Raw genomic sequence first — 23,891 nt, forward strand, 5'->3', positions numbered from 1 at the left:
ATGTGAGATTAATGTAACTCATTTTCCTGTGTTACAGTTTATTGAGGGACAGGAAGGGGGTTGCGTAGCGATAAAAACAGGACTCAGGGGAAAGCAACAGGCTTTCTAGGTCATACTCCTAAATTCCCTGATGACTCACAAATCAGTCAAGTAATTTCTTTTCTTGATGTCTTGTATCCATCTGGCAAGTGGGATGAAGGGACAGGGAAGATTGAGTTAATTTCTGTGAAGTTCTTCAATCTTTAAATGAAGAGGTGTTTATGAAGTGGGTTTGTTTTCCAGTATCCTATTCGTCCAGCTTCCATGACCTACGATGATGTTACACATCTATCAGCAAAGATAAAGCCAAAGCAGCAAAAGGTTGGTCACCATTTGAGTCCAGTCTATAAAATCTTTTCTGTGTTGTGCAGAATATACTTGGGAAAAGCACAATGTGCTGTTAAGCTGTTACAACTATGCAGCTACTTGCAGGACCAGATCTCTGTGCTTGGTCTTTCATTGTGCCTGTAGAGTTTAGAATAAGAGCAGTTTATAAAGAGAGGAATTAAAGTAATGATGGAAAAGCCAGTCTTAATATAGAATCACACAGGGAAACATAGTTCCAAGTGCTGTTTCAGTCTGTAGGTGCTTGTTTGAATACATCTTGATTTGTAATGTCTTTACAATAGTCAGAAAAGAGTTGAGGTTTTGAGGCATACTCTTTTAGTGTCAGTGTGGGTCTTGATTTCTCTCTTGTCTGACCATGAATCAGCAGCAATCCTTTTGAAGTTGGTGAGGTTGTATAGGTAGTGAATATATAGCCAAAGCCAGAATGATTGCACTTGCTTGCAAATATATCCCAAAACTGTGGCTGTGATTTTAAAATGCCTTATTTTAAAAATGCAGAAGTAGATGGCTGTGATATCTTTTATTCTGGGAAATATTTAGAAGAGTGCTTATGTGAACCTTGGAGCTAGGATGCATGTTGTGTTCAGGAAGTATGCTGTTAAAATTAGCAAACATTTGCATTGTAAGCCCTCTGGAGACTTGCAAAGCTGCTGTCTCATCCAGGGACTTGTTGACTACTTCAGTTTGCAAGTAAAGGGAAAAAAAATGAGGCAATAGCTGTGATATTCAGCACATCCTGATGAAGAATTTATACTGTATTGTTACAGTATGTAAATAGAAATGCTGTGCTGGAAAATGCTTATTTTTGAACAGTTGTCTGAAGTTGAAAGTTTGAGGGGGGGAGTAGTTCATTCTGTAACTAAAAGCTTGGAGCTTGTTTCTGTGCTTCAGCCAGTGTAAATCAAGAATAACTGTAAGTCAGCCGCAACCTCAAACTGACCTGAATCGAGGCCTTTGCCTCTGAGGAAGACATAGTTACTTTATACTGCCTGGTACCCAAACTAGAAGGAAACATACCGTAAATTTGAGAGAATCTGAATGGATCCTCAGCAGTGGGGAGGCTTGAAGGATATTGCTTATGCACTTGATCTATACTTGGTAGGTAGACTGATAGTGTAGTAGGAGGTATCCAACAAAATGAAAGTGTATTTTAAGGCTGCGTAAAGAACTCATTTTTCTGCTCCCATTCATTTCTATGGGAGTTGATATATCTCCAGCTTGTTTTTAAAACGTCCCTATCTTACAAAGCCCCATATATAGGCTTAACTTTCTGTATTGCCCTATGGATTTGAATGATGCCACTTACGTATTTAAATTTGCTGTAAACCTTGGAAATGTTAGCAAGTGTGGGATTGAAATTTAATTCATGTTTGGGATCCTGCCTTGATAATTACCTGTCTTCCCTTTCCTGTTGTTTAGGTTGAGCTTGAAATGGCCATTGATACTTTGAATCCTAACTACTGTCGCAGCAAGGGAGAACAGATTGCTCTCAATGTAGATGGCACGTGTACAGATGAAACAAGTACATATTCCTCGTAGGTGTCTTCTTTGTCTTCATTTCCTTTTTATCGTGGGCATAGACATATGTATGGCCACTAGAGCTTCAGGGAAAGGTGAGAACAAGGGTCTGGACAGTTTTGGGGGGTGCTCTGGACACTGTTATGTAGCAAGTATTCTTGGAAATAACGTGCATTTTTTGTGTGCTTCATGAATCCTGAATTGCAAACAGAAAGAAGAGTTTATATATATTTGCTGCAGTTGTTGATAGTCCATTTTGGGAACTGGTGATTTCAGACCTTCAACATCTGTATGCCACATTGTCTGTGGAATACAATCTCACAGCATTCATCTGTCTGCAGGAAGCTGATGGACAAGCAGACTTTCTGCTCTTCACAAGCTGCCAGTAACGTTTCCCGCTATGCAGCTGCTGTGTATAAGAAAGGTAAGTTTCTTTTGCTTTCCACTCAAGAGTGAAACACAGTCATTTCAGGAGTAAAGTCGACCTGTTTGTTCCTTTTATTTTCAGCCTGTTTTAATTGACTAATGTGTCTTTAAAGAAAAGAAAATCTTTCCTTATCAGTGTCCTCAGAGTCCTTGAGAACATCTAGCAAAGTTGTAAATATTACATAAGGACACTGGGTTTGTAGATGCCTCCAGGATCTTAACAGTGCTTGGTGGCCTGAAATAATATATATTTGTAGCATAAGTTTAAAATTGTTATTTAGATTATTACCTCTATCTAATTGTGTCTGTGTCACTTTCCTGTTCAACACTTTTTGCCCTCTCATCTCCTGATGCCATCCCAGAGTTTTGATCTGATGATTGTTTGAGGTGAAAATATGTAGATTGTCTTCAGTAATGACTGTTTTACCAGGAGTCTCCTGAACTATAGGTCAGGAATGTGGCTTTCTACAGGATCTGGTTTCAACGCAGAAATAGGTCTTGGTCTTTCATACTCCTTTGAAATCCTGAGCACTAGATGAATTTTTCATACAATTCCTTTTTACACTCTACTGTATGAAATATTTATGTTCAATTGAAGCTGTGCCTTTACAGAGATAGGGAGATGATGAAAAGTGCTGTGCTTGTGCAGGGGGTTAAAAAAAAGCAAACAGTTTTAACCAATGTTAATTCTCTTTTGCAGGTGAACTTCACCTGACTCCACTACATGGAATTCTTCAGCTGAGGCCAAGCTTCACCTACCTGGACAAAGCTGATGCAAAACACCGTGAAAGAGAAGCTGCTAATGAAGGTAAATGCTCCATGAGCTGTGTTTTCTTTTGGGAGGTGAGATACAAGTTCTCTCTACTGATAGAGGCCATTATATTCTGAAAGTGTTTATTATAACATATTAATTATAAGGCCATTTTTCAGATTGTTTCACTGATACTATTTTCAGTGTAGGTGTATATATGCTTTTGAGGGCACAGTGTGAGGGATTGGCAAAGGGGTAGGAGGTGGTGGGTAGTGTCAAAAGGCAGCAGTAGGGAGTGTCAACACTGCCACTGAAAGGTTGCACTACAAACTTGTGGGAGCTGTATCTCCTGTCACAGCAGTGTGGTGCTGTTATGCACTGCATACTTTGGCAAGCTGCGGTTGAACCCATGGTTATGTAGTTCCTAGTACTGCTGTCTTTCTGCATGGGCTCTCAAACAGGTACAGATTTGGTTTGGCTTTTTTACTGCAGTGGTATGTTTATTCTGATGTATTTTTTGGCAGGTGGTGATTCATCCCAGGATGAAGCTGAAGATGATGTTAAGCAAATTACTGTATGTCCAGACTTCCTTTTTTATGGTGGTTCAGGCAACAGTTCATGAGATAGCATGACAATTCACACCCAAATAAAAGGGCAGGAAACCCCAGCTAGTCCTGGTGACCCTGGGCTAGGTGGTGGGGACACAAGAGGGGCTTGCCCTTGTTGCAGAAGCAGAAAGATTGTACTGACAGCAGTGGATGATTCATTTGAGCTAGGGCCCCTAGCTGCTGTTACTTAGGTATCAAATAAATAATGCAGGTGTTTTGTTTTGCGAGTGTTGGGGTTGTATTTAATGATGCCCAAATCTTCCAGGTACGATTCTCCCGCCCTGAGACTGAACAAGCTCGTCAACGGCGTGTTCAGTCTTACGAATTCCTGCAGAAGAGACAAGCGGAAGAGCACTGGGTTCATCTGCATTATTATGGCTTGAAGGTAGGTGTACTCCAGCTGTTGAAGAGGCTGCCTACGCCTGAAGACTCAGCCAAATGTAGAACTGTTTCTAAGTTTGGGCCCATGGGAGTTGGGGAATCATCAAAAGATAATGAACAAAAGTATGTCTGTAGGCTTGAACAGCCCCTGCAGTGCTCTATATCTCCTCCACTGGATAATGCTTTGGAGTCTCCACAATGGAAAAGGTTTAAAACTGCGAGCTGGATAGAGGGGAGGTCTGAATTCAAGAATCACTTAAATCTTGTATTATGAACTGGAATTTGTGGAAAAATGTGAAGAACCCAGTCAGTTGAGTGTCAGAAATCCTGTTTGTCTGACCCACATGCATGTCCATCAGGAGATTTTGAAATCATAGCAGCAGAAATGTTGCCACATCATGAGAGCATCTTTCAAGAAAGTGAAAGCAAACATCAGTTAGGTGGACGCTTAAGTGGCACGGTACTGACAGTGCGGTCACAGTTTGGAATGAGGAAGCCACCTCTCTGGCATTTTCTATGTTTTCAGTATGTGGTGGTGACTCTTGTTCTTTCTGTATCTCCAGGATAGCCGTTCGGAACACGAGCGCCAGTATTTATTTAGTCAAGGTCATGGCCTTGCTGAAAACACGGAATTAATTAAATCTCCCAGGTAATGGTTTGATGGTTTCCTGCAGAAATTGCAGTAATTTGTTGGGGATGTTTTCAGAGTAGTCAGCAGGTGTATTCTTTAAAAGCCTGCTCTGTGAGGACTGTAGCCATGATAAAAATTGAATTGTTTAAAAAATACAGGAACAAACTAGCCCTTGACTTATTCAGGTTGCTTTCTTTGTTTCCCTGTACTCTGAGATTGAAAGTGGCTGTTTTCATTTGGGATTGTAGCCTCTTGTACTTTATCACAACTCTGTGTTATTGAGACTGCAAATAGTGTAAGGGAAAGTAAAAGCTCCTTCTGGTTAAAACAAATTTAAATTCTGAAGCCAATCACTTCCTGTGTTAGCAAATCTTATATCATTTTTGTGATTTGTGAGAGACACCTGAAACTACTTGAAACATGTTTGGTTTTGTTTCTTGGTGACTGCTGCTATACAGAAACCTTCTCATGGTGCAGTCAATACTAATTCTTTACTGTAATCTGATACAACCATGGCCCAAGTAGTAGTAAAGTGGTGGACTCTTTCTGTTTAATGGTCTGGGTGTGTTCTTATCATTCAACATGTCAGTGCAACAGTGCTAAGTGTTCTGAGAAGTCTTTTGAATCTTATTCTTTCCTTACAGATACTGGTAATTATATGGGTGGAAAAGTCTTTCTGTAGCTGGCCCGATTCTCTGTCTACAGGACCTCTCATGACCCCTCTTACTGCTCTGTCAGAGCACCTGTGTTTAATGTATTTACTCTTGCAGTTCCTCTGTTTGGACACCTCTTCTGTACAGAAGAGTCAAGATTCTGCCTTGCGTTTATTTAATGCTTTCTCTTTGGTCAGATGAATGTCAATAGTTTTTAGTAGTACTGAATTTATAGAGGAAGATGGGAGAGGAAAGGGGAGAGCTCTCTTTTCAGGCTAATGTTTGTTCTGTAGATTCACACAGGTAGTATTGCTCTAAGCAAGAAATAACTGTATTTAAACCGGGGAAGTCCCAAGACAAGCATTTTAAGGATGTGTTTTCTTTTCTCCTAGTGAATATTTAATGATGCTGATGCCTCCAAGCGTAGAGGAAGAGAGGTAAGTGTTTGTACAGAATGTTCAGAGTCCATATTGGTTGGATGCTTGTTTTCATGGGCTGCAAATCTGTTTATCTGCAGTGACAAACCAATGGCTCCAAGCAATGTGCTTTCTATGGCCCAGCTGCGAACTTTACCCCTTGCTGATCAGATCAAGATCCTGATGAAGAATGGTTTGTAGCTTTTGTAATACATTTGCATGTTGTGACTTTTAATTGCCTCAGATAAGGTACCTTTTCTACTAGTGCCACTTTTGCCACCCCACCAGACAGTCTGTCTGGCTCTCTTGATTCTGTGAAGAATCCAAATCCTGAGCCTTTTTCTTTAAGAAGTCCTGCTGTGCACAGAAAAGCAGTAACAGCAGATCTGATTACTCATCTGTATGTTTGCAGGCAATTTAGTCTTAAAATAATTTCTAATCTGATGATAGCTTTCTGGATACATCTGTTTCAGCAGGTAGCTTCTGGAATGTGGGATCTGAGTGTAAATTGTAAGTCAGAGGCTCACACAACAAGCTGCACTTTGGGATTTTCTGGAGAGTTTTCGGTAACATGTGCATCATGAGTGTCATCTAGGAATTTTACTTTGTCTCTTCAGATTTACTATCTGATGAGAGCAAATTCTGAGAACTTTGCCTCAGAACCTTCCTGTCTTGTCAGGTGTCTGTTTTGCCAAAGGCATAGCTTATTTTTATTTATTTTATTAATGCATTAATTTGGGACCAGTTCATCTAATCAACTGGGACCATTTAGGCCAATCAACTTTGCAACACTAGCAGATACTTTCAGAGCAAATGAAGGCTGTAGTGCAGGGGGGAACTTAGTAGAAATTAGGTTTTGGGTTTTTTCTGAGTTGCAACTTTGACCATGAACTTCTACGTAAATAATCCTAGATTTATATATCTAAGTCTGTGTCATATGCATTGAAGAAACCCTTAATCTAGTCTGTATTTTGCTTTTCAGTGAAGGTCATGCCGTTTGCGAATCTGATGAGTTTGCTAGGCTCTGGGACTGACTCTACGGCAGTTCTCCGCTGTATACAGCAGGTGGCAATGCTGGTCCAGGGAAACTGGGTGGTGAAGAGGTATGGTTCGTCTTTGTTACTGGGACATGGTTTTCTGCTTTAAGGAGAGGATCAGAACAATGGATCTTATATACTCATCTTCCTTGTGTCCCAAAGTAGCCATGTGCTTAACTCACAGCAGGGTAAAATCTTGATTAAGGTTTGGTGCTTTTTAGGCCAGTCAGATACTCAAAATTCAAATTATTGATATTAAAGGATAATACCTAAATATCTACCATAGCTAAAATTATGGCTCAGCAGTGATGTAATCCATATTTGCATTTGAGCTATGTCAGGGTTTTGATGTTTTTGCTCATGTTCTTTTGTGAGAGGACTGCTTGAATTCTTCCAGAGATTAGTGTGAAATATAAACACAGAAAATTAAATCAATGGCAGCTATAGTATTTCTTAGCTAAATTCCACTAAAGAAAGATCTTTGTGCAGTCACCTTGTTGTTCATCAGTGGATGCTGCTCTTGTCAGCTGAAAGCTATCCTCTGGAAGGCATTACATGCTTAATAAATCAAGCATGGAGTGCTGAGTGTACCATATGAAATGGATTCTGTATCATCCTCCTGTTTATTAGGATAAAGTATCCCACTGGGAATTGAAGTGTAAAGTGTGGTATGATGTTTTGTTTGTGGGTTGATTGGTTGTTTTTTTTTTTAACCTGGGTGGAGCACTGCATGCAGAGAATTACAGTCTCCTGAATAGCTCTCTGTGTTTGAGTAGCACCACCTAGCAGTCTGGGTCTGTTAGCAGGATGTGTTTCAGCTGTTGTGATACAGGCCTGTATTAGCAACATGAACAGTTTTAACAACAACCCTTGCTGTTCCTCCAGCTATTCCAAAAGGAAGCTGGAAACATGTTAAAAGATTGTATATTAGCATTCAGATTGCTTTTATGTTATAGCTCATTCTTTCCTACTAGTCTGAGATGGATGTATGTATCTTTAGTAGATGTGGCGTGTTTGGAATGGTTGGGTACAGAGCAGCCCATGTGCACATCAGAGCTTTAGATGGAGAGGGGACCCATTTCTTTGACCTGGGTAGGATCAAGATCATGAACCAGGGCTGCCTTGAGGCTTCGCTTAGCATGCTTACAAATGTCATCCAGTTGGTCTTGCAAGCAGACAAGGACACAGGTTAATCTTGGTCTCGGGGTTGTTAGGTTTGAGCATGACGTTTTGTAGTGCTGTTGTCTTAAGCCTGTGATTGCTGGGAAAGACTTTATTAAAAACCCCTTATGCCCATCCATCAGCATTTTGGTTAAATGCTGCCTTCAAGGCTGCGTACTAGGTTAGCCTAAGCATTTCTTAGGATCACTCTGGTCTTGTTTACACCAGCCCATAGGGGGATAGGCTTTGCAAGAACAAAGCAGAGCTTTTACCTGTGTTGCACGCATCTGCTAGCCACAAGGCTATGCTTAGCTGGTGTAAGCCTTTTTGCACTAGTGTAATTGCAATGGTGTAATTACACCAATATTAATTCCTTTAATGAAAACTAGGCTTTGGATAAAGGTATAATTTAACTGCAGAACAGGGAGGACATGTTTGTTACGTTAATCTTCACCGATGCCATTTTTCTGGAGTACCTAGTAACTAACGTGTCTTTCTTTTTTAATTAACAGTGATGTCCTCTATCCAAAAGATACTTCTAGTCCACATAGTGGAGTCCCTGCAGAAGTGCTCTGTAGAGGGAGAGATTTTGTTGTAAGTATAACAGTGTTTGTTGTCCTTAAAGGAAAACATAGGTGAAGTTTGCCTGAGATGCCATGGCATTGCAAAACTCCTGCTGTACTGCAGTAAGGTGTTTCCTCCAAGGAAATCATTTGTGCTCTAATCCTGAAGTCTGTCGTGGGAGTATTGGTGTAGATTGACATTGTTGCTGGTTGGCAGGTTCAGATCCTCTGTCATTAACAGTATTCATCCATTTCTAATACATGCTGTAGAGCCCCTATCACATAACCCCGCAATGCAGGGCTTACAGAAAAGCCAGGACTGGATAATAAAGTACTTGTTTCCCCAGATCTATTTCCTCAGGCTCAGGACTGTGAGGTCTCACAAGGGCAGTGTGGGTAAGCCTTGTGCTCCCTTAGCATGCACTGTTGATCTTTAAAAAGGACTTTATTCCCCAGAGCTGCTAATCAGTGAAAGGACTTTGTTCCAGGCGCCTTTTGTGAGCAGTAGCTGCACATGGAAGTGAAATGAATACAGGTCTTGTAAGCACACGTAACCACAGTAGAAAGGAACAACCTCTGCATTGTGTTTATTTTCGCTAACTATGGAAAGAATTAAGTTCCTAAGTGGTTCCTAAGTTCATAATCAGTTTATGGCTTCCGCCATCAGAGAAGGTGACAGGTGCATTGCTCTGATTTCTTTCAGTTAGACCTGACTGTTCTCCTTGTTTGCAGTTTGTTTCTGAGATTTAGCTCTGCATAGCAGCATGCTGTGTATGAGACTTTAAGGAAATTACAGTACTAGTATAAGATAAAACTGATGGTGATTGAAGCTGACTTTTGATTGTGCCTTGATGTCTGCCCAGGACACCGCCATTTGGAGACCTGGGTTCAGGTGTGACCCAGTGACATAAGTCTTCAGGACATAGCAGATTAGGTGACACGTCATTTGTAAAGTCCTAAGTACCAGAAATTATTATGCTCAGTTAAGTAAGCATCAGTGGTTTAGTGATTAAGATGTAAAGATAAATTATTTTTGTTTGAATTATGTCAAATATACTACATGAAAAAATGGATCTGCATTGATCTCAAAGTAAACTGCTGATTAGCTCTAAACAGGGAAAAAGTTAAAATGCTGGAAAATAGAAACATATTTCTGGCTTTCAGACAAAGTAAAATGTTTGATCATAAGGCTCAGCGATAGTATGTAATGCTGTGTTGCATCTGTGGAGAAAATGTGCTCTAGCTTAAAAAGTGAACTTTATTTCTCTGTATGTATTTGTGTAAAGTAATAATGCCAAAAGATATTTATGGCCAGTAGTGACTTTCACTGTCCACCTGGTCCTCACTGTGCTTTGGGGAGGAGGAAGAGTAATTTGTGCCTCTTTCTAAAAGCTTCTGTTTGTTCCCCAGATTCTCACATAAATAAATTGAGGACATCAGTACCGTTGGTTCTAGTTGAGGGTAAAGGGCTACTTCGGAGTTGCATGCAAGGAGAGCTGATAGATCTACTCCCTTAGGACAGCAGCATCTTGTGCTTTAAAATAAGTGCCCTGTGCCCTAGAGTGAGCGTGGTGGTTTTACGTGCTTGTGGGCAGAGAGAAGCTGAATCAGAGAAGGATGCAGAGATGATGTCATAGGGCAGGAAGAAATTGGCAGTAATGAGATTTTGAATTCTTCACAACATTATTAATACACACGGACTAAAAGAGGTTGCAGTCTATTTAAATGGAGACAGGAAGAAGTCAAGGTCATGTTCAGTGTTCTGCCCCAAGTCCTCATGTATCCTGTTAGCCTGCTCTCGGCAGCAGCCTCTCGGGATATTAGAACTTAGGAGCTGCTTTCCAGAGCACCTGGCTTTCCATTAGCTGGGGGCAAGCATGAGTGACAGGCCATCTGCATAACTGTAACTCAATGTGATGGGCACTGAAGACGGGAACGAGCATTTTCTAGGGGGCTGTGTGCTGCAGAAAGGCAACAGTGATCAGCCTCTACAGGCCCCTGCATTGACGAAAGTGGCTGAACAGTTTCTTTAGGTTGATTAAGTATGTGAGAAGCTGAGCCTCAGGTGTGGCTTCTGGAGTCCCAGCATCCCTGCAGTGAATCTTCCTTTTCTGTTTCTTGGAAATTAACTGAAATTTGAGTTAAAGAAATTCTTCATTTTGTATTTTGTAGTCTTTTGGCTTTTGTAGTCACAGGTTCACCAAGGCAAACCATGGATTCTCAAAGCTTTTGATACTGTGTTCATGGCCATTTGAGGCCAGAAAGTGTTTTGCCGCTACCTGACCAAGAATCACCTACTTCCATATTCTTGAAAGGAACTGGGTTTCAATGTTTCTGGTAACATCATTGAACAGGTTGTTACTACAACTTCAGTAAAACAACTGCTGAATACAGTTGCTAGGTTTTTCTCCTCTGTTCCCTTCCTAGATGTGGAAGTTCACACGGGACCGCTGGGTTGTGAGAAAGGAAGTGGCAGCAGTTACAAAAGTGAGTGATGTTTTTTTCTCCTAAATCAGAAGCTGGTGATGAGTGTTGGGCTTTGTCTGTCAGTTGGTAGTGGATGCTGCAGCCTTCTCTCTGGTTCATAGTGTCTGCATTACTGCTGACATGCAGTGTTGCTCTCCAGGCATGACTTCACTTTGGAACAGGTGTAAATGCATACTTTTGTTTAGAAGTATTTCCAGCAGCTCCCACAGTTACCGCTACTTCACAGGCTATGACTGGTCCTGTAGCTGGGTGACTGGAATGCATCTTGTCCCCTCATCTGTTTCAGTGGAAAGCTGGACACTTGAGTTAGGCTGCCTGATTGTGCACCAGAACAGATGAGTGCTTGTGCAGTCCACGCTGTTCTTTGGGTGTGTTATAAAAAAGCAACTCCTGTTAGCAGTTGCCACTTACTAGCATTGAATAAAAGCTTTAAAGCATCTCAGGCACCTGAATATTTTCTTAAAACTGGCAAATGAATGAGAAATATAAAGAGAACAAAAAAATAATTTTACTTTATTTTAAGGAAATTATAAACTACAAATCAGTTTATGCACAGACCATCTACTTTCGGAATGTAAGATCCAGCGCTGCTTAAAAGCTGTTCATGTGTAGATGGAGCATGTCTGACCTGCAGCTCTCAAATAAGATTAACATTGTAGAATATGATTCTCTTCACAAAAGAGTCTTTTCATCTCAGCTTGGAAACTCCCTTTTCTTCACAAAACATGCCAGGAGCTATTTGACTCTCAGGTGATACATCACCACTGCTCTCTGAAGTCCTGTTCTTTTAACATTGTGTGAAAGTGTTGGTGTGGCAGAGAAGGATGAGTGTCTCTGACTTAGCTGGGTGTATATTCATGGAGGTGCCCCATACATACCAGATCAGCATAGCTGCGTATATTTTGTGTAAATTGTCTTACTTATTATGTATGCTTTTGGTTTTTCTTTTAGCTCTGCCCAGAAGATGTGAAAGACTTCCTGGAGCACATGTCTGTGGCCAGAATAAACAAAGGTTGGGAGTTCATGCTCCCTTATGATGAAGACTTTGTTAAGAAGCATCCAGATATAGTTCAGAGGCAGCATATGCTGTGGATGGGCATTCAGGCTAAGTAAATAACTTGTTTTATTTTGGGGAGTATGCCACAAGCAGAGAAGTATCTTGTATAAAGTTTCTGTAGAGATTGATGGATACTTTCATCTGCATTGCCCTGAAGGTTTTCCTCTCACAGTCACTAGGCAGTGGTGTGGTGGGAGGTGGCACTGCATTGCTCAAGTAATTCCTGTTCCTTGCCTCCCTGGAGAAATTTAAGTGTTCTAGCTGATGGCTAAAGGTGGTGTGGCTGCATGGAAGCAAAACTGAAACTGGTATATTTTATCTTTGTCTTTCAGATTAGAAAAGGTCTATAATCTCTTAAAGGAGCACTTGACACCAAAGACTCAAGAGGCACAATCAGGTAAATGGAATTGTGCTTGGATATCCTGATGTTTTGGTGTTCCTCTCTGGTTTTGAACGTGGTGGCGACTGGTCTTGTTTTGTTTAGTATTTTTCCTTTCTTGTGATTTCCTCTAGATTATTTGAGGCAGATCTTGGTCTGTACTAACATCACTGTTGTTGGGGTAACACAAACTTACTGTAGCATCCTTGTAGCAGAGCAGGGAGGATCCTTGGCACTGGGGACTCAGTATTTGATAGTGTAAGATCAGCTGGTTCTGTTATCCACCACTTCATTTAAGGCAGCTTGTATAATGTAGGGGTGTAAACAGCTCATGAAGAGAGGGCAGGGCCAGTGCACAAGTAATTCTCACCTCTCAGTTTGCAAGCTAATGTGCATGAGGTGATATTTTTATTTCATTTCCTCTGATTTGCACTGTGCCCTCTGTGGTGTGATTGAGGGCTGAGCAATTAATGAAGAATGTGTTTGGCAGGGGGCTGTGAGGAGGTGTGAAGCTGTCTCTTTGACATCCTTCTCCCATCACTGATGCTAGTGAGAGAGTATTAAAGTAGCTGCTTATAAGCCTAAAATTGTGAAAACTGGAGATTCCAGAGAGTTTTAACTAGGCACTGGGCTCATTGCCAGACACTGGAGCCAGTGCAGAGTGTAAGCAGAACTGAAAAATGAGCATATGAATCCATTTCAATACCCTGTGTCTGATCTGCTTGGAAGGATTAGGTGTTGGGTTATTTGGAGAGGATTAGCAAGCCTAACAGCAGAGAAGATAACGGCATGTGTGCTGTGCATGCTTTTGCCTTAAATACAGCACTCCTTCCTTTGGCTTTGAGACTAGTTTCCTCTGCCGCAGACACACGCCCCTTCCTTTCACCTTTGAATAGCTGGGTGTGGAGAGGACACAGGCAGAGAGGCGCAGGATAGCATGGAAAAGGTCTCTCTCCTGTCTCTTTCTCCCTGTCACTGGGTGGTAATACTCAGAAGACAGTCTCTCTATGAAAGTGAGCACCTCACTGTGCACCTCATGCTAAAAGGGTGTTCACGTTCACTGTTAACCCCTTCACTCTCCTCACTGTACCATCGTTATGCTGGCTCTGGCAGTAGCTGAAGCAGGGCCCACCAGCCACTAGATATTCCAAAACACACAGACAGACACAAAAACACACAAAAAAAGGAAATCTGTTGGGCAAGGAAGCATTTGGGTCACAAATGAAGATGTGTAAACAGCCTTCTGTAGGTCCTAGTGATGGAATAAATGCACTTTGTCTTGGCTTCAGATTCTTTAACTGGAATACCCTTCTCCAAGCATCTGGCTTACAACTGTCAACATGTTTAACATTCCCCCCTCCCTCAAACAAACCACAGAAAAAAACCCAAAACTAAAGTAAAATGAGCATACTGGTTTTATGCTATAGATTTCACAAGCACATGATGCTTCCTCATTTTATTTCATTATGAGCTCTTCAAGAAACATTCTGCAAGAATGGAACTCTTGGTTATGGTGAGATTTATGGTATCTTTTGTTTCTCGGTAGGTCATCCGTTGCTGGTTCCTGGGGAGCAAAGGGTCAACATGGCTAAAGCAAAAGTCAAGCAGAACTATGGGCAGCTGGAGAAGGAGTTCCAGAAGCAAAAGGCAGAGATGAAATCAAATGACACCTCGGCTAAGATGGATGTTTCCAATATCCGCATTAAAGAGGAGCCTGTGAGTGATGAGGAGCCAATGGATACCTCAGCTTATGAGGGCATGAACAATGGCATCATCAACGGCCTCCATAGGGAGGACTCCATGGACTCTCTAAATGGCCACTTGCCTGGAGGCTGCATTGACAGGGTAGCCCAAGAGCTGAAGGCATTTGTGTCATCAACATTTAAGAAACAGTTTGTACTCACCCTGAGTGAGCTTAAACGGTTATTTAACCTTCACTTAGCCAGTCTGCCTCCAGGACATACGTTGTTCAGTGGCATTTCGGACAAAATGTTACAGGACATGGTGTTGGACACTGGCTGCAAACAGATTTTGGTGCCTGTAAGTATGCTTTTTCCCTTGGTATGCTTTGGAGAGGAGGATCTGGGGGGGGCAGTCAAATGTCTGAGCTGAGAAGTGTGTCCAGTGCTGGTGGACTGGAAGGACAGAAATGCTCTGAGTAACTGTCCAATATTGGATATGTTGAAGCTGCTGGAGGTTTGTCTGGCAGGCCCTACACTCTGCTTTCTTAGCTCTGTGGTATGCTGCATAGCTGAACTGTCTTTGGGGCACTGTGTCCGTGTCCAAGCTGTTGAGCTGCACTGACTCACTGTCCCAGCTTGCTCCTGTTAACAGGATCTAAGGCAGTCCCAGATTCCCATCAGCTTCTCCTGGAGTTTCACAAGCTCCTTCTCTCAGGGACAGAGGCACGACTGGGGGAGGCATTGCCAGCCTGGGAGCAGCAAGGCACACCCAGCAGATTGCTCTGGGAAGTTACAGACTCTCTGTGTAGCAGGTTTCCTTGGTCAGGCCTTTTCCTCCTAGGCTGTGCAGAGGTGTCTTTGTTTCTTTGTCTTTATGGAAATGACGTGTGATTGTGAGAGACAGAGCAGGTTTGTGTGACAGTCGATTGCTTAGGAAAGGAAAACGAATTTGGCATCATGGGAAAGAGCCTAAAAGGAAATTAATTTTACAAGACAGTGCTGATTGGGTTGCAACCTGAAAGAGCCTGGGAGTCAGCTGCCTTGGGGAGAGAGGAAGGAACGTGCAAACTGCTTGAAAGAGCAGGCAAGGCAGAAAGAGCAGGAAGCAGGCAGGCTGACGAGAGTCTGGAGCATGGGAGCTGATGCCCAGCTAAGGAGTGAGGGTTGCTACTGAGGGGGTTGCAGAAATAACATGTTCAATTATGTGCAGAGTACGTGTCGTGGCACCTTGGAGCCGAGTAACAGACTTGAAATGTCGTGAGGGAGACCATGGATTTCAGTACTTTCTGCTTTCTCTCCTGACAGCTTCTAAGTCCTGGCGTAATGTTTGCCTGGAATTGCCTCCTAGTGCTGGCTAGGTTCTCATTTGTACAGGGTGTAGTGTGTGCCCTTGCCATGCTGATGGTAAATAGCTGAGGTCATTGCTGCCCTGTTACTTGAGGCTGGGGCTTGTTTGCACTGGAAATCGTGGGATTTTTGGAAGTGATGCCATCCACTCTTGGCTTAAAGGCTGTGAAGAGTGAAAGTGGGATAGTTTTTTCAAAAGTCAACCAAAATAAAATCCTGAAGAGAGGTAGTTGGAAACTTCCTTCTGTCTGGTAAACCCTGTCACAGGAGATCTGCAGAGGTACAGAAGTGGCCATTGGAATGTCTCTTGCTGGAGGTCTGCTCTAAGTTTTAGTTCTGCCAACCCAGAATTTACTGCAAAGCTTGAGATCTGGTGCAGGAGCCTGTATAAGCCTGTGCTGTTATCTGCAATGTAAATCATTACCCCCAAGCCTCCTGATGCTCTGTGTAGCTGGCAAAGGTGCTTGGGCTGGTTTTGCTCCTTACATGGGCTCATACGCTTGGATTTTTCTTGACTGTTCCCCTAGACAGTTTTGTCAGAAGCTGTGAGGGTGCCCGAGCTCAGGGAAAGCCTGCAGCGTTGTTCAGCATGGGATTGCAGAGTTGCACATTAGTTTTCTGTAATTGAAAGTGCTTTGGTGATAAAAATCAATGATCTGGGGTAATTAAAATGATGTTCTGTGGGGGGTGAAGAGACCCTTGGCTTGCGCGCTGCCCTATTATAGAGCACATGTTGCTGAAAACGGCAGTTGAAACCTTACCAGTAAAAATCCTGCATTTAGTAAAAAGCTGACTAACTGCACCCAAGCAGATATATAGTATTTGTGGGGAGCCAGAAGAGATGCCACTCCAGCTGCAGATGAGGCTGTGGGTCACCTGCAAGATGCTGTGCTTTGTAGTGTCCTCACTTTGTGGAGAAATAGTGAATCCTGGGCAGATGCACCAAAGTGCAGGGAGCTGCTGCTGCCATCGAGAGAGGGTGAGTAGAGGCATCCTCAGCAGACACTGCTCACAGTGTCTGTGTGTGCATGTGTCCAGAGCTTGCCTGTGTCCAGCCCCATGGGAAACATCTGTGCAGGAATCTGGCTCCTGAGTACCTACACCCATTCCTGCAGCCTGGTGGAGTGCATGGGAGTGACTGGCTCCTGCTGGCTCCGTCCCATGGTCAGTGCGGTGGCAAGGTTCTGCCCAAATCTTGAGGATATTTTTGAGGCATCAGGAAATGATGCAATCTTGGCCAGCATCCTGCCTGGCCAGGGTAACAGGAGAGGAATACAGTCGTGTGCTCACGGTGAGCCTTGTGGGCTAGTGCCGATGCCAGGCTCCTGGCAAGGAAAGCTCCACAGTTTACCTTTAGGATTAATCGAGCCGATAAGTCTTTTCTGGCAGACTCAACCTCTTTTTGTCTGGTTTAGCTGCCTGGCAGTGGTTATTTTTAGTGTGCGCTCAGTGCTTGAGTGAGACACATCCCAAAGCCAAGGGCTCCTCCCTGAGAGCTTCCGTTTGAACGTGGCAGCCCTGTGGACCTGGGACAGCAGTTTGTCTCCTGAAAGCCCCGCACTCACTCTGGGGCTTAGAAGAGAAAGGGGCATAGGGCAAGTATTTTAGAGAAGGATTTTAATGCAGTGAAGAGCTGTTTCAGGGTGAGACTGGAAGAATTAAGATAATGAACATAAAATGGCAAAGGGACAGTAAAGATGGCAAGACAGTAAAGCTGTTTGGACAGAATGGCGTGCCTCTGCAGAGTTGCTGTTGGCATGTCCGACGTCTGTGCTCAGTCTGTGTGACAGCAGCAAGGAGTGGGACATGTGGGATTGTGAGACAGAGCAGGTTTGTGTGACAGTTGATCGCTGTTGGCAGCAGTGTTTGCAGTTTGCAGAGTGAGGCTGGGCAGGAGGAGGAGATTCTGTGGGGTTTTCTTCCCAAATAAGTATTGTGTTGGTTTGGAAGCTGTTTCCTCACCGAATGGCCAAACACAGCTGCGTTTCAGATGCGTGGCTGAAGCAGGAGTTTGCACTCCAGGTCTGTGCTCAGTAACTTCCTCAGATGAAGCAGCTCATGGTTGGGTGCTCGTGATGCCCTGCACTCTGCCTTTCCTGCTGCATCTGTTTTCTGGAGGGGAGCCAAAGTATTCCATTTTATCTGTGCTGGAAGCTTACAAGAGATACTGTTCCCCAAAAGCAAACATCCTTACGGGAAAAGAATCATGTCAGGTTTTGGAAGCCAAATAAACCTGAATCCTGTCTCTAAACCAAGTATAAAATCTTGTTGTATTCCAGCTATTTGGACCAACATGAGAGCCAAAGCTGCTAATCCCACCAGGCAGTTCCTGCTGGACAAAACTCTTTCTCTTTGCAATAAGATTGGAGGCAGAATGTGAAAGGAAAGGCTTGTCTTTCAGTCTGTGATGCACAAGTCTGTTGGTGTGGTGTATGAGGCTGGGAAAAAAGGTTTGGTTTGTCCCAGCAACCAGGATTGAGGGATACTGGAACAATCAGGGCTGGCTTGTTAGCTTTTCATTGATGATTGATTTTAGGTCATCTGGATGATTGGCAAGGAAGAAATTGTTAGTGACCGATGAGACGTGTGTCAGGAATGAAAGCATATTCAGCATTGTTTGTTAGTCACTGCTCCAAGGGGAAATGCTAAGGCAAATGGATGGCTTTTTATTTTTCAGAGGTTTGGGGTATGCAGAGGAGGCAGTTGTGTTCCGTCCTGTGTGCAGGGGTGTGAGGCCTCTGCGTCAGAAAAAACAAATGTATTTCGCTATAGCTTGGCACATGTTGGAGGGGGAACAAACAAGCAAAACCAAATCCACTTCAGTTTTGGAGCCTGAAATGAGCAAGTATCTCATTCACTGTACACCAGTGTTCAGTCTTCTGGAGTCATGTAGTCTGCCCCAGAACAGATGACCAATGCTGCAGAAGCACAGTGACACCAATTTGGGATTAGTGAAGCAGTCTGAATCTCTAAAACCTGCCACTGGAAATGTAAAAACCTCTAGAAAGACCCTGCAGTGCACTTGGTACTCTCAGTTGACCACTGCTCTGGATGGTCTGGAAGCAAATGCTGGTGGACAGGAAAAATCTAGATGTCCTGCCATGAGATACTGGCTAAGGTCCAGGCCCTGCGATTGTTCTGGTATTGGCAGTTGACCCTCCACCAGTGGGAAGCAGTCCTCCTGCAAAAAACATGGGATTCCAGTGTGCCCAGCAGTTCCTTTTAAAGCTCTGAAAAGACTGGCTGTGTGCCAGACATGGCAGTGGTGTGGATTACTCCACCAGAAGCATCAGTTAAACATAGCTTGGGTATGTCAAGGCACACACTGCGGTGCATGCTCATCCCATTCCCTATACCATAGTTAGCCCTCATTAATTTGGGGTCTGTGTGCTTCAGGATCACCAGCAGGACAGGTTTGACACAGATGATGTCTCTGCTGAAGTTACTGGGCCTGTGAGAAGGTGTCTGCCCCATGGCTGCAGGACAGGCCATGCCTGAGGAGGCATGGGGGCTGCCAGAGCAAGGTTACCCCTTCTAATGTGGAATGGGAGAGAAGCTTATGTTGTTTCAGCAGTTCTCATTACATGGCAATGACATTTTTGATTCAGTAATTAGTGTCCAGGGATACTGTATCATGGAATCATTAAGTGGAACTCATTAAATAGATGGTTATTTTTAACAGGCTGTTCTTCTCAGTTTCCTCCACAGACTGCTGCTTCACCAGATGAATTAAAGGTCTATGCACTTTGGGAAGCTGGTGACACTTATGATCAGGTAAAGATAAAAAGAAGTGACATTCCCAAATATATGTTTGTTGAGCATTTGGCATTGTTTGAATTTGTGTTTCTGGGACTGGTACAGCAGTTTTCCTCTTTTCCTGCTGAAGTGTCCAGTTTCCAATACCAACCTATTTCCAGCTGAGAGGAAGCTCTTAGCTCACAGGGTGATCATTGCTGTGTCAAGGCAAGGTGTGGGTAGAAACAACATAATATGTTGGCAATACATGTCAGCAACTAGCTCAGTGGAATACAAGTAATTTAGAAGCTGCAAAGAGAAAATATTCACTGACCCAGGCCTCACACCAGGATCTGGTCCAATTTTTTCTTGCCTGATGGTAGTGCAACATTAACCAGAGATGAAATGATGTTGTTACCTGATGTATCTGTTTATACTTGTAATAGGAAATTACTACAGCATATGTGAGCATCTCCTGAGTTTTAATTGCTATCAGAGTCAATGAAGCGGAAGGGAAGGTGCCTAACAAAATGTGGATGGACAACGTAACTTCTGCGTCCATGATCTAAATAGATCCTGATAGGGAAGGGTCAAGGAGTATCCAGCCTCCTGGCTGGAGTGGACCAGAGTGAACTCCCAGAAGCTTTTGAGAGGAATACGTTGCAGCTCGTTCTTCATCATGTTCTTGTACCTTTGGAGGTGCCCCAGGTCACAGGACAGTGCAGGCTGGGGCGTGGAAAGATCTCTGTAGAGCCCTTGGAGGCTAGAGCACTGCTGGAGAGCAGATGGATGTGGGACGGTTTTGGGATTATGAAAGAATCCACTAATGTAGTTCAGTGACTGTTTTGTACAGTTGTGATATGTAGATGGGTTAGGGTAGGTGTTTGTTCTCTCTGTATTTATGATACATTTTCCTTTAAAGCATCGCCAAGTTTTGCTTGAAATCTTCTCGAAAAATTATCGAGTGCGCAGGAATGTGATCCAGAATCAGCTGAGTCAAGAATGTGGGGAAGATCTAAACAAGCAGGAGGTGGATAGAGTGTTAAAGGTATGTTTCTGTTCTGTTGTGGGTTTGATCCAATTAATGCATGAATTTTTAATGCTCAGTTTGAGCAAAGGATCATATTCTACCTTGGATTGACAAATGCTAAGGATGATAGAACAGTTGGAGTGTGGAAAAAGCCTGGTTTTCAGCTTACTTTCTTAAAAATACACTTGTCTCATTCTACCGTCTTTCCCTCCAAGGAGTAGTGGTTTTGGCTCACATGTTATTTTATATTATTGCAACAGATCTTTATTTGTCATCTTGGACCACCAGAGAATAGAATATAGTAAATGTGATACTTCAGAGTTATTTTCCAATAGAGTGGAGTTACACAGGAAGGAGGTGGGAGGGTGCTGCACAGCGCTCCAAGTTTACCAGCTGAGTGCTGGTGAATGAATGCTGAAGGGCACAAGTGCCACATATCGAGAAGGAAATGCATTTCATCCTGTAGTAGGACATGCAGGAGTGTACAGAGCAAAACCCTAGCCAAAACAAGCAGGCTAAGTAATAGTTAACACATTGTGAATGTTTATTTGAATCCTTTCATCTCTGTCTTTGAAGATGCACTATTTACTTGCTAAAAGAAGTTGAAGGTATAAAGTACAGACCATACAGGCCAAGATTGACAAGCTTTAAAAGCGATGCAGGAGGGCTAAGTAGAAAGCTGCCAGCTGAAGTAATACTTTAATCATTGTCACTGGGCCTTTGCTTACTGTCACCCACTTCAGTGAGAGAAGTGCTTAAGTTCTTTATTACATCGGGATTTACAAACAGAATAATAGCATATTTGAAAAATTACAGATCTGTTGCTGTGATAATAAGCAAACTGGTCTTGCTTGAAAGAGCCTGGTTGTCTTAGCATTAAAATAAGCTCAGATGTTTCTGCCTGCTCAAGAGTATTTCATGTGGCTTGCCTGTGCTGGGGAGATCTGTCAAGCGACTAGATGGGCTCAAATATCAGCTCTCCTGGAACATCTAGACAATGTACTGGCATTAGTTTTTCATGGTACTGTTGCTATTTAACAGATAACCTACTTCTAGAAAAAATACCTTCCTCTGTAAGTCACTAAATGGTTGTGCAGCCAGCTTTGTGTTGTGCCGGGCTGCTTTGCCACGAATACATTTGTCACAGAGCTATGTGAAATTATCTTTATTTCTGAAATAAAATGTAGAAGTATGATTTAATGGAACAGGAAGATTCTCTGGCTTCTTTAAGCCACAAGAGAGTGGATTCCTCTTTGAGTGTAATTGGATTTGTTGACTTCTATTTCCCCATCTGTGTGTGCTCCTTTTTTATACACAGAGGAATAGGCCGACAGGGTTTGTATTCTTGCATCTGCAGATCAAGTCTGCAAACCCTCTTTCTACCCTCTACACTTAATTTTTATATTTGTTTTTGCAATGTGCAAGTCCCAAGACTTCACAAAATAAGATACCTTTTCCCCTTTAAGCTCTGCAGCATCTGTCTGGTACCAGTACTTAAGCCTGTGTCCAATTATCTAAATGGGAGGGTGGGAGCAAAAGAAAGAGAAGGCATTAGCTTAGAAGTTGAGAGACTTGGTGCTCATCCAATAGAAGAAAGTGAGCCACAAGAAAACCCACTTAGTGAACTCCTTTGCTGTGGTGCTTACCTGCTGTAAGCATGGCAGACATGTGGTTAGAATACCAAAGCACGGGTATGAGGTGCAACAATTCATTATTGTAGAAAGTTGTTTCTTAAGAAAGACCTGGTGACTGCTTTTACATTTCAGCCCTTTCCATTGCTTCCTTTAGCCTCTCCACCTGAGCTTCAGCCTGCATATCCCTCAGTGCCCTTTGTCCTCACTCTCTGTCAAGCTGGCTGCTGTGCAGCCCCCATCTTCTCCCCCTGAAAGCCTGCTTTCTTGCTGCCACTGCATTGTTTGTCCGTGTATCCTCTCAGCCTTCCCCCTCTCATGTCTGTTATCTTCATTTAAACTATATGGTCTTAGGGTGGAGATAACCTGTTGCTTCTGATTCATGCTGTTGTGCACTGGACAGGAGACACTTATCATAAACTGTCCCAAAGCCGGACCATGGCTCCCAGCACCTTACACACTTTCCCTGTCTCCCCAGGACTGCTGTGTGAGCTACGGTGGAATGTGGTATCTTAAGGGGACAGTGCAGTCCTGACAGTGGTGGTAGCGGTTTCAAGTGATCTCAAGGACAAAAGAGGAAACCTGCAGCATGCGGCACAGAGTAATGCCGTGACCTCAGGAGTGCGGGGCAGGACCTGACCTACTTTGGGGGACCCGGGCGTTGCAGGCAAGACAGTCACTGACATCCCAACATGCTCACACCCTTGTCTGCATGGCCCCCTAGGTGCAAGAGCAACTGGGAGAACAACATGGGACCCTGTCTGCAGCTTGATTAATTGTGGACTTCTAATGTATTTCAATTCTTGTTCTGTTTCGTTACAAAGAAATAAAACCATATACTGACACAGACATGATGGAAAAATCATGATCTAATACTTTATAAGTAATGCCAGTTTTTGTTAAATACCTTGATGCTCATGCTTCAGGCTGAGCATTGTAACAGCCCTTGCAGCCCTCTCTGTATAAAAAGAGAAGACAGTCATGTTCATGGAAATGCCAGGGAGGGGGGGGACAAAATCTTTGAGCTCTGTATTACATAGTGACTGTTCTTGCCGGTTGTCTGTGCAATGAGTCATTTGGAAAAGCACCTGCATTTAGAAGAGATGCAGAACTACTGGATTGCTTTTAGTGGTGCAGGTTTTGTTTGGGGGACTTTTTGAATTAGAGTGCAAACGCAGTGAGGTAAGTAGCTGAGTGCACCCTCTGGAAGGCATCCACCTATAGTTGTCACAGGGCAACAATGTAAAACCTCTATTTTGTGTAATTTTTTAAATAAAATTTTATCTCAAAGGTCAATTCTACCCAGCCTTGTATTTGTCCAAGAAGAAACGGAAGGCGCACCCGCTCCTTTTTGGGGCCTGAAGGCTTACAGAGGAAGGGAAGGTCAGGAATTGTTTTAGTAGAGGTTAGAGGTAGATAGTGAACTGCTTTACATCATTCTGCTTGCACTGTGGGCTGCAAGGTGTAGCCAGAGGTAGCTGTTGAGCTAAGGGTCTGTTGTGCAGGATGTGGTAACCACTCTCTGTTGCAGGTTTGTCATGGAAGCCTAGCTGCGATATGGTTAAGGAATATCCTACTGTGCAAGCACTGTACAAGACGGTTACTTTACTGATGATGTTCTTTGCAATACTTTCCATCACATGAGAAGCTCAAGGAGATTCTATTAATTTCATCTACTTATGCTCTGAAAAGGCAAGTTGAGTTGTTGACTAAAATAAGCAGATTAAGGTAGTTAATCCAGGTAAGCTTGGCTAAGAATATTGTTACCATACTTACAGCATTTCACATTTCTATTGAAAGTATTTTTAAATTGCTAAAACTGTACCTTAATTAATATGCTAGTGTACTTTATTAACTACATCAATATATCAGGGAGGTGTTTTAAGATCAGGAATCTTCTACAGCCTTTGTCTTGGTTGGTGGCATGCACCCAGCACAGCCCTGTTGCCAGAGCGATACCTGTGGCTGCATTTTAAAGCTGCCCTTGAGGAAGGCCAAAGTCTGAGAGAGG

At 43.0% G+C, this 23,891-nt stretch overlaps 1 protein-coding gene across 1 annotated transcript in view; it reads left to right on the forward strand.

Annotated features, from left to right (window-relative positions):
• The window catches only part of POLR3E (RNA polymerase III subunit E), a 29,173-nt gene extending 5,997 nt beyond the window's left edge, over positions 1-23,176 (forward strand). Inside the window, exons 4-21 of the mRNA XM_065684324.1 lie at positions 283-360; positions 1,807-1,922; positions 2,247-2,329; positions 3,032-3,139; positions 3,607-3,656; positions 3,956-4,075; positions 4,635-4,720; positions 5,748-5,792; positions 5,873-5,964; positions 6,754-6,874; positions 8,482-8,563; positions 10,960-11,019; positions 11,971-12,128; positions 12,409-12,473; positions 14,002-14,495; positions 19,181-19,258; positions 20,142-20,267; positions 22,359-23,176. Coding sequence (XP_065540396.1) covers positions 283-360; positions 1,807-1,922; positions 2,247-2,329; positions 3,032-3,139; positions 3,607-3,656; positions 3,956-4,075; positions 4,635-4,720; positions 5,748-5,792; positions 5,873-5,964; positions 6,754-6,874; positions 8,482-8,563; positions 10,960-11,019; positions 11,971-12,128; positions 12,409-12,473; positions 14,002-14,495; positions 19,181-19,258; positions 20,142-20,267; positions 22,359-22,415 — 2,019 coding nt within the window. The 3' untranslated portion in view covers positions 22,416-23,176. The remainder of the gene's footprint in view (positions 1-282; positions 361-1,806; positions 1,923-2,246; positions 2,330-3,031; positions 3,140-3,606; positions 3,657-3,955; positions 4,076-4,634; positions 4,721-5,747; positions 5,793-5,872; positions 5,965-6,753; positions 6,875-8,481; positions 8,564-10,959; positions 11,020-11,970; positions 12,129-12,408; positions 12,474-14,001; positions 14,496-19,180; positions 19,259-20,141; positions 20,268-22,358) is intronic.
• Positions 23,177-23,891: the final 715 nt, after the last annotated feature.

This window comes from Lathamus discolor, chromosome 6 (assembly GCF_037157495.1).
Source record: "Lathamus discolor isolate bLatDis1 chromosome 6, bLatDis1.hap1, whole genome shotgun sequence".
NCBI lineage: Eukaryota > Metazoa > Chordata > Aves > Psittaciformes > Psittacidae > Lathamus > Lathamus discolor.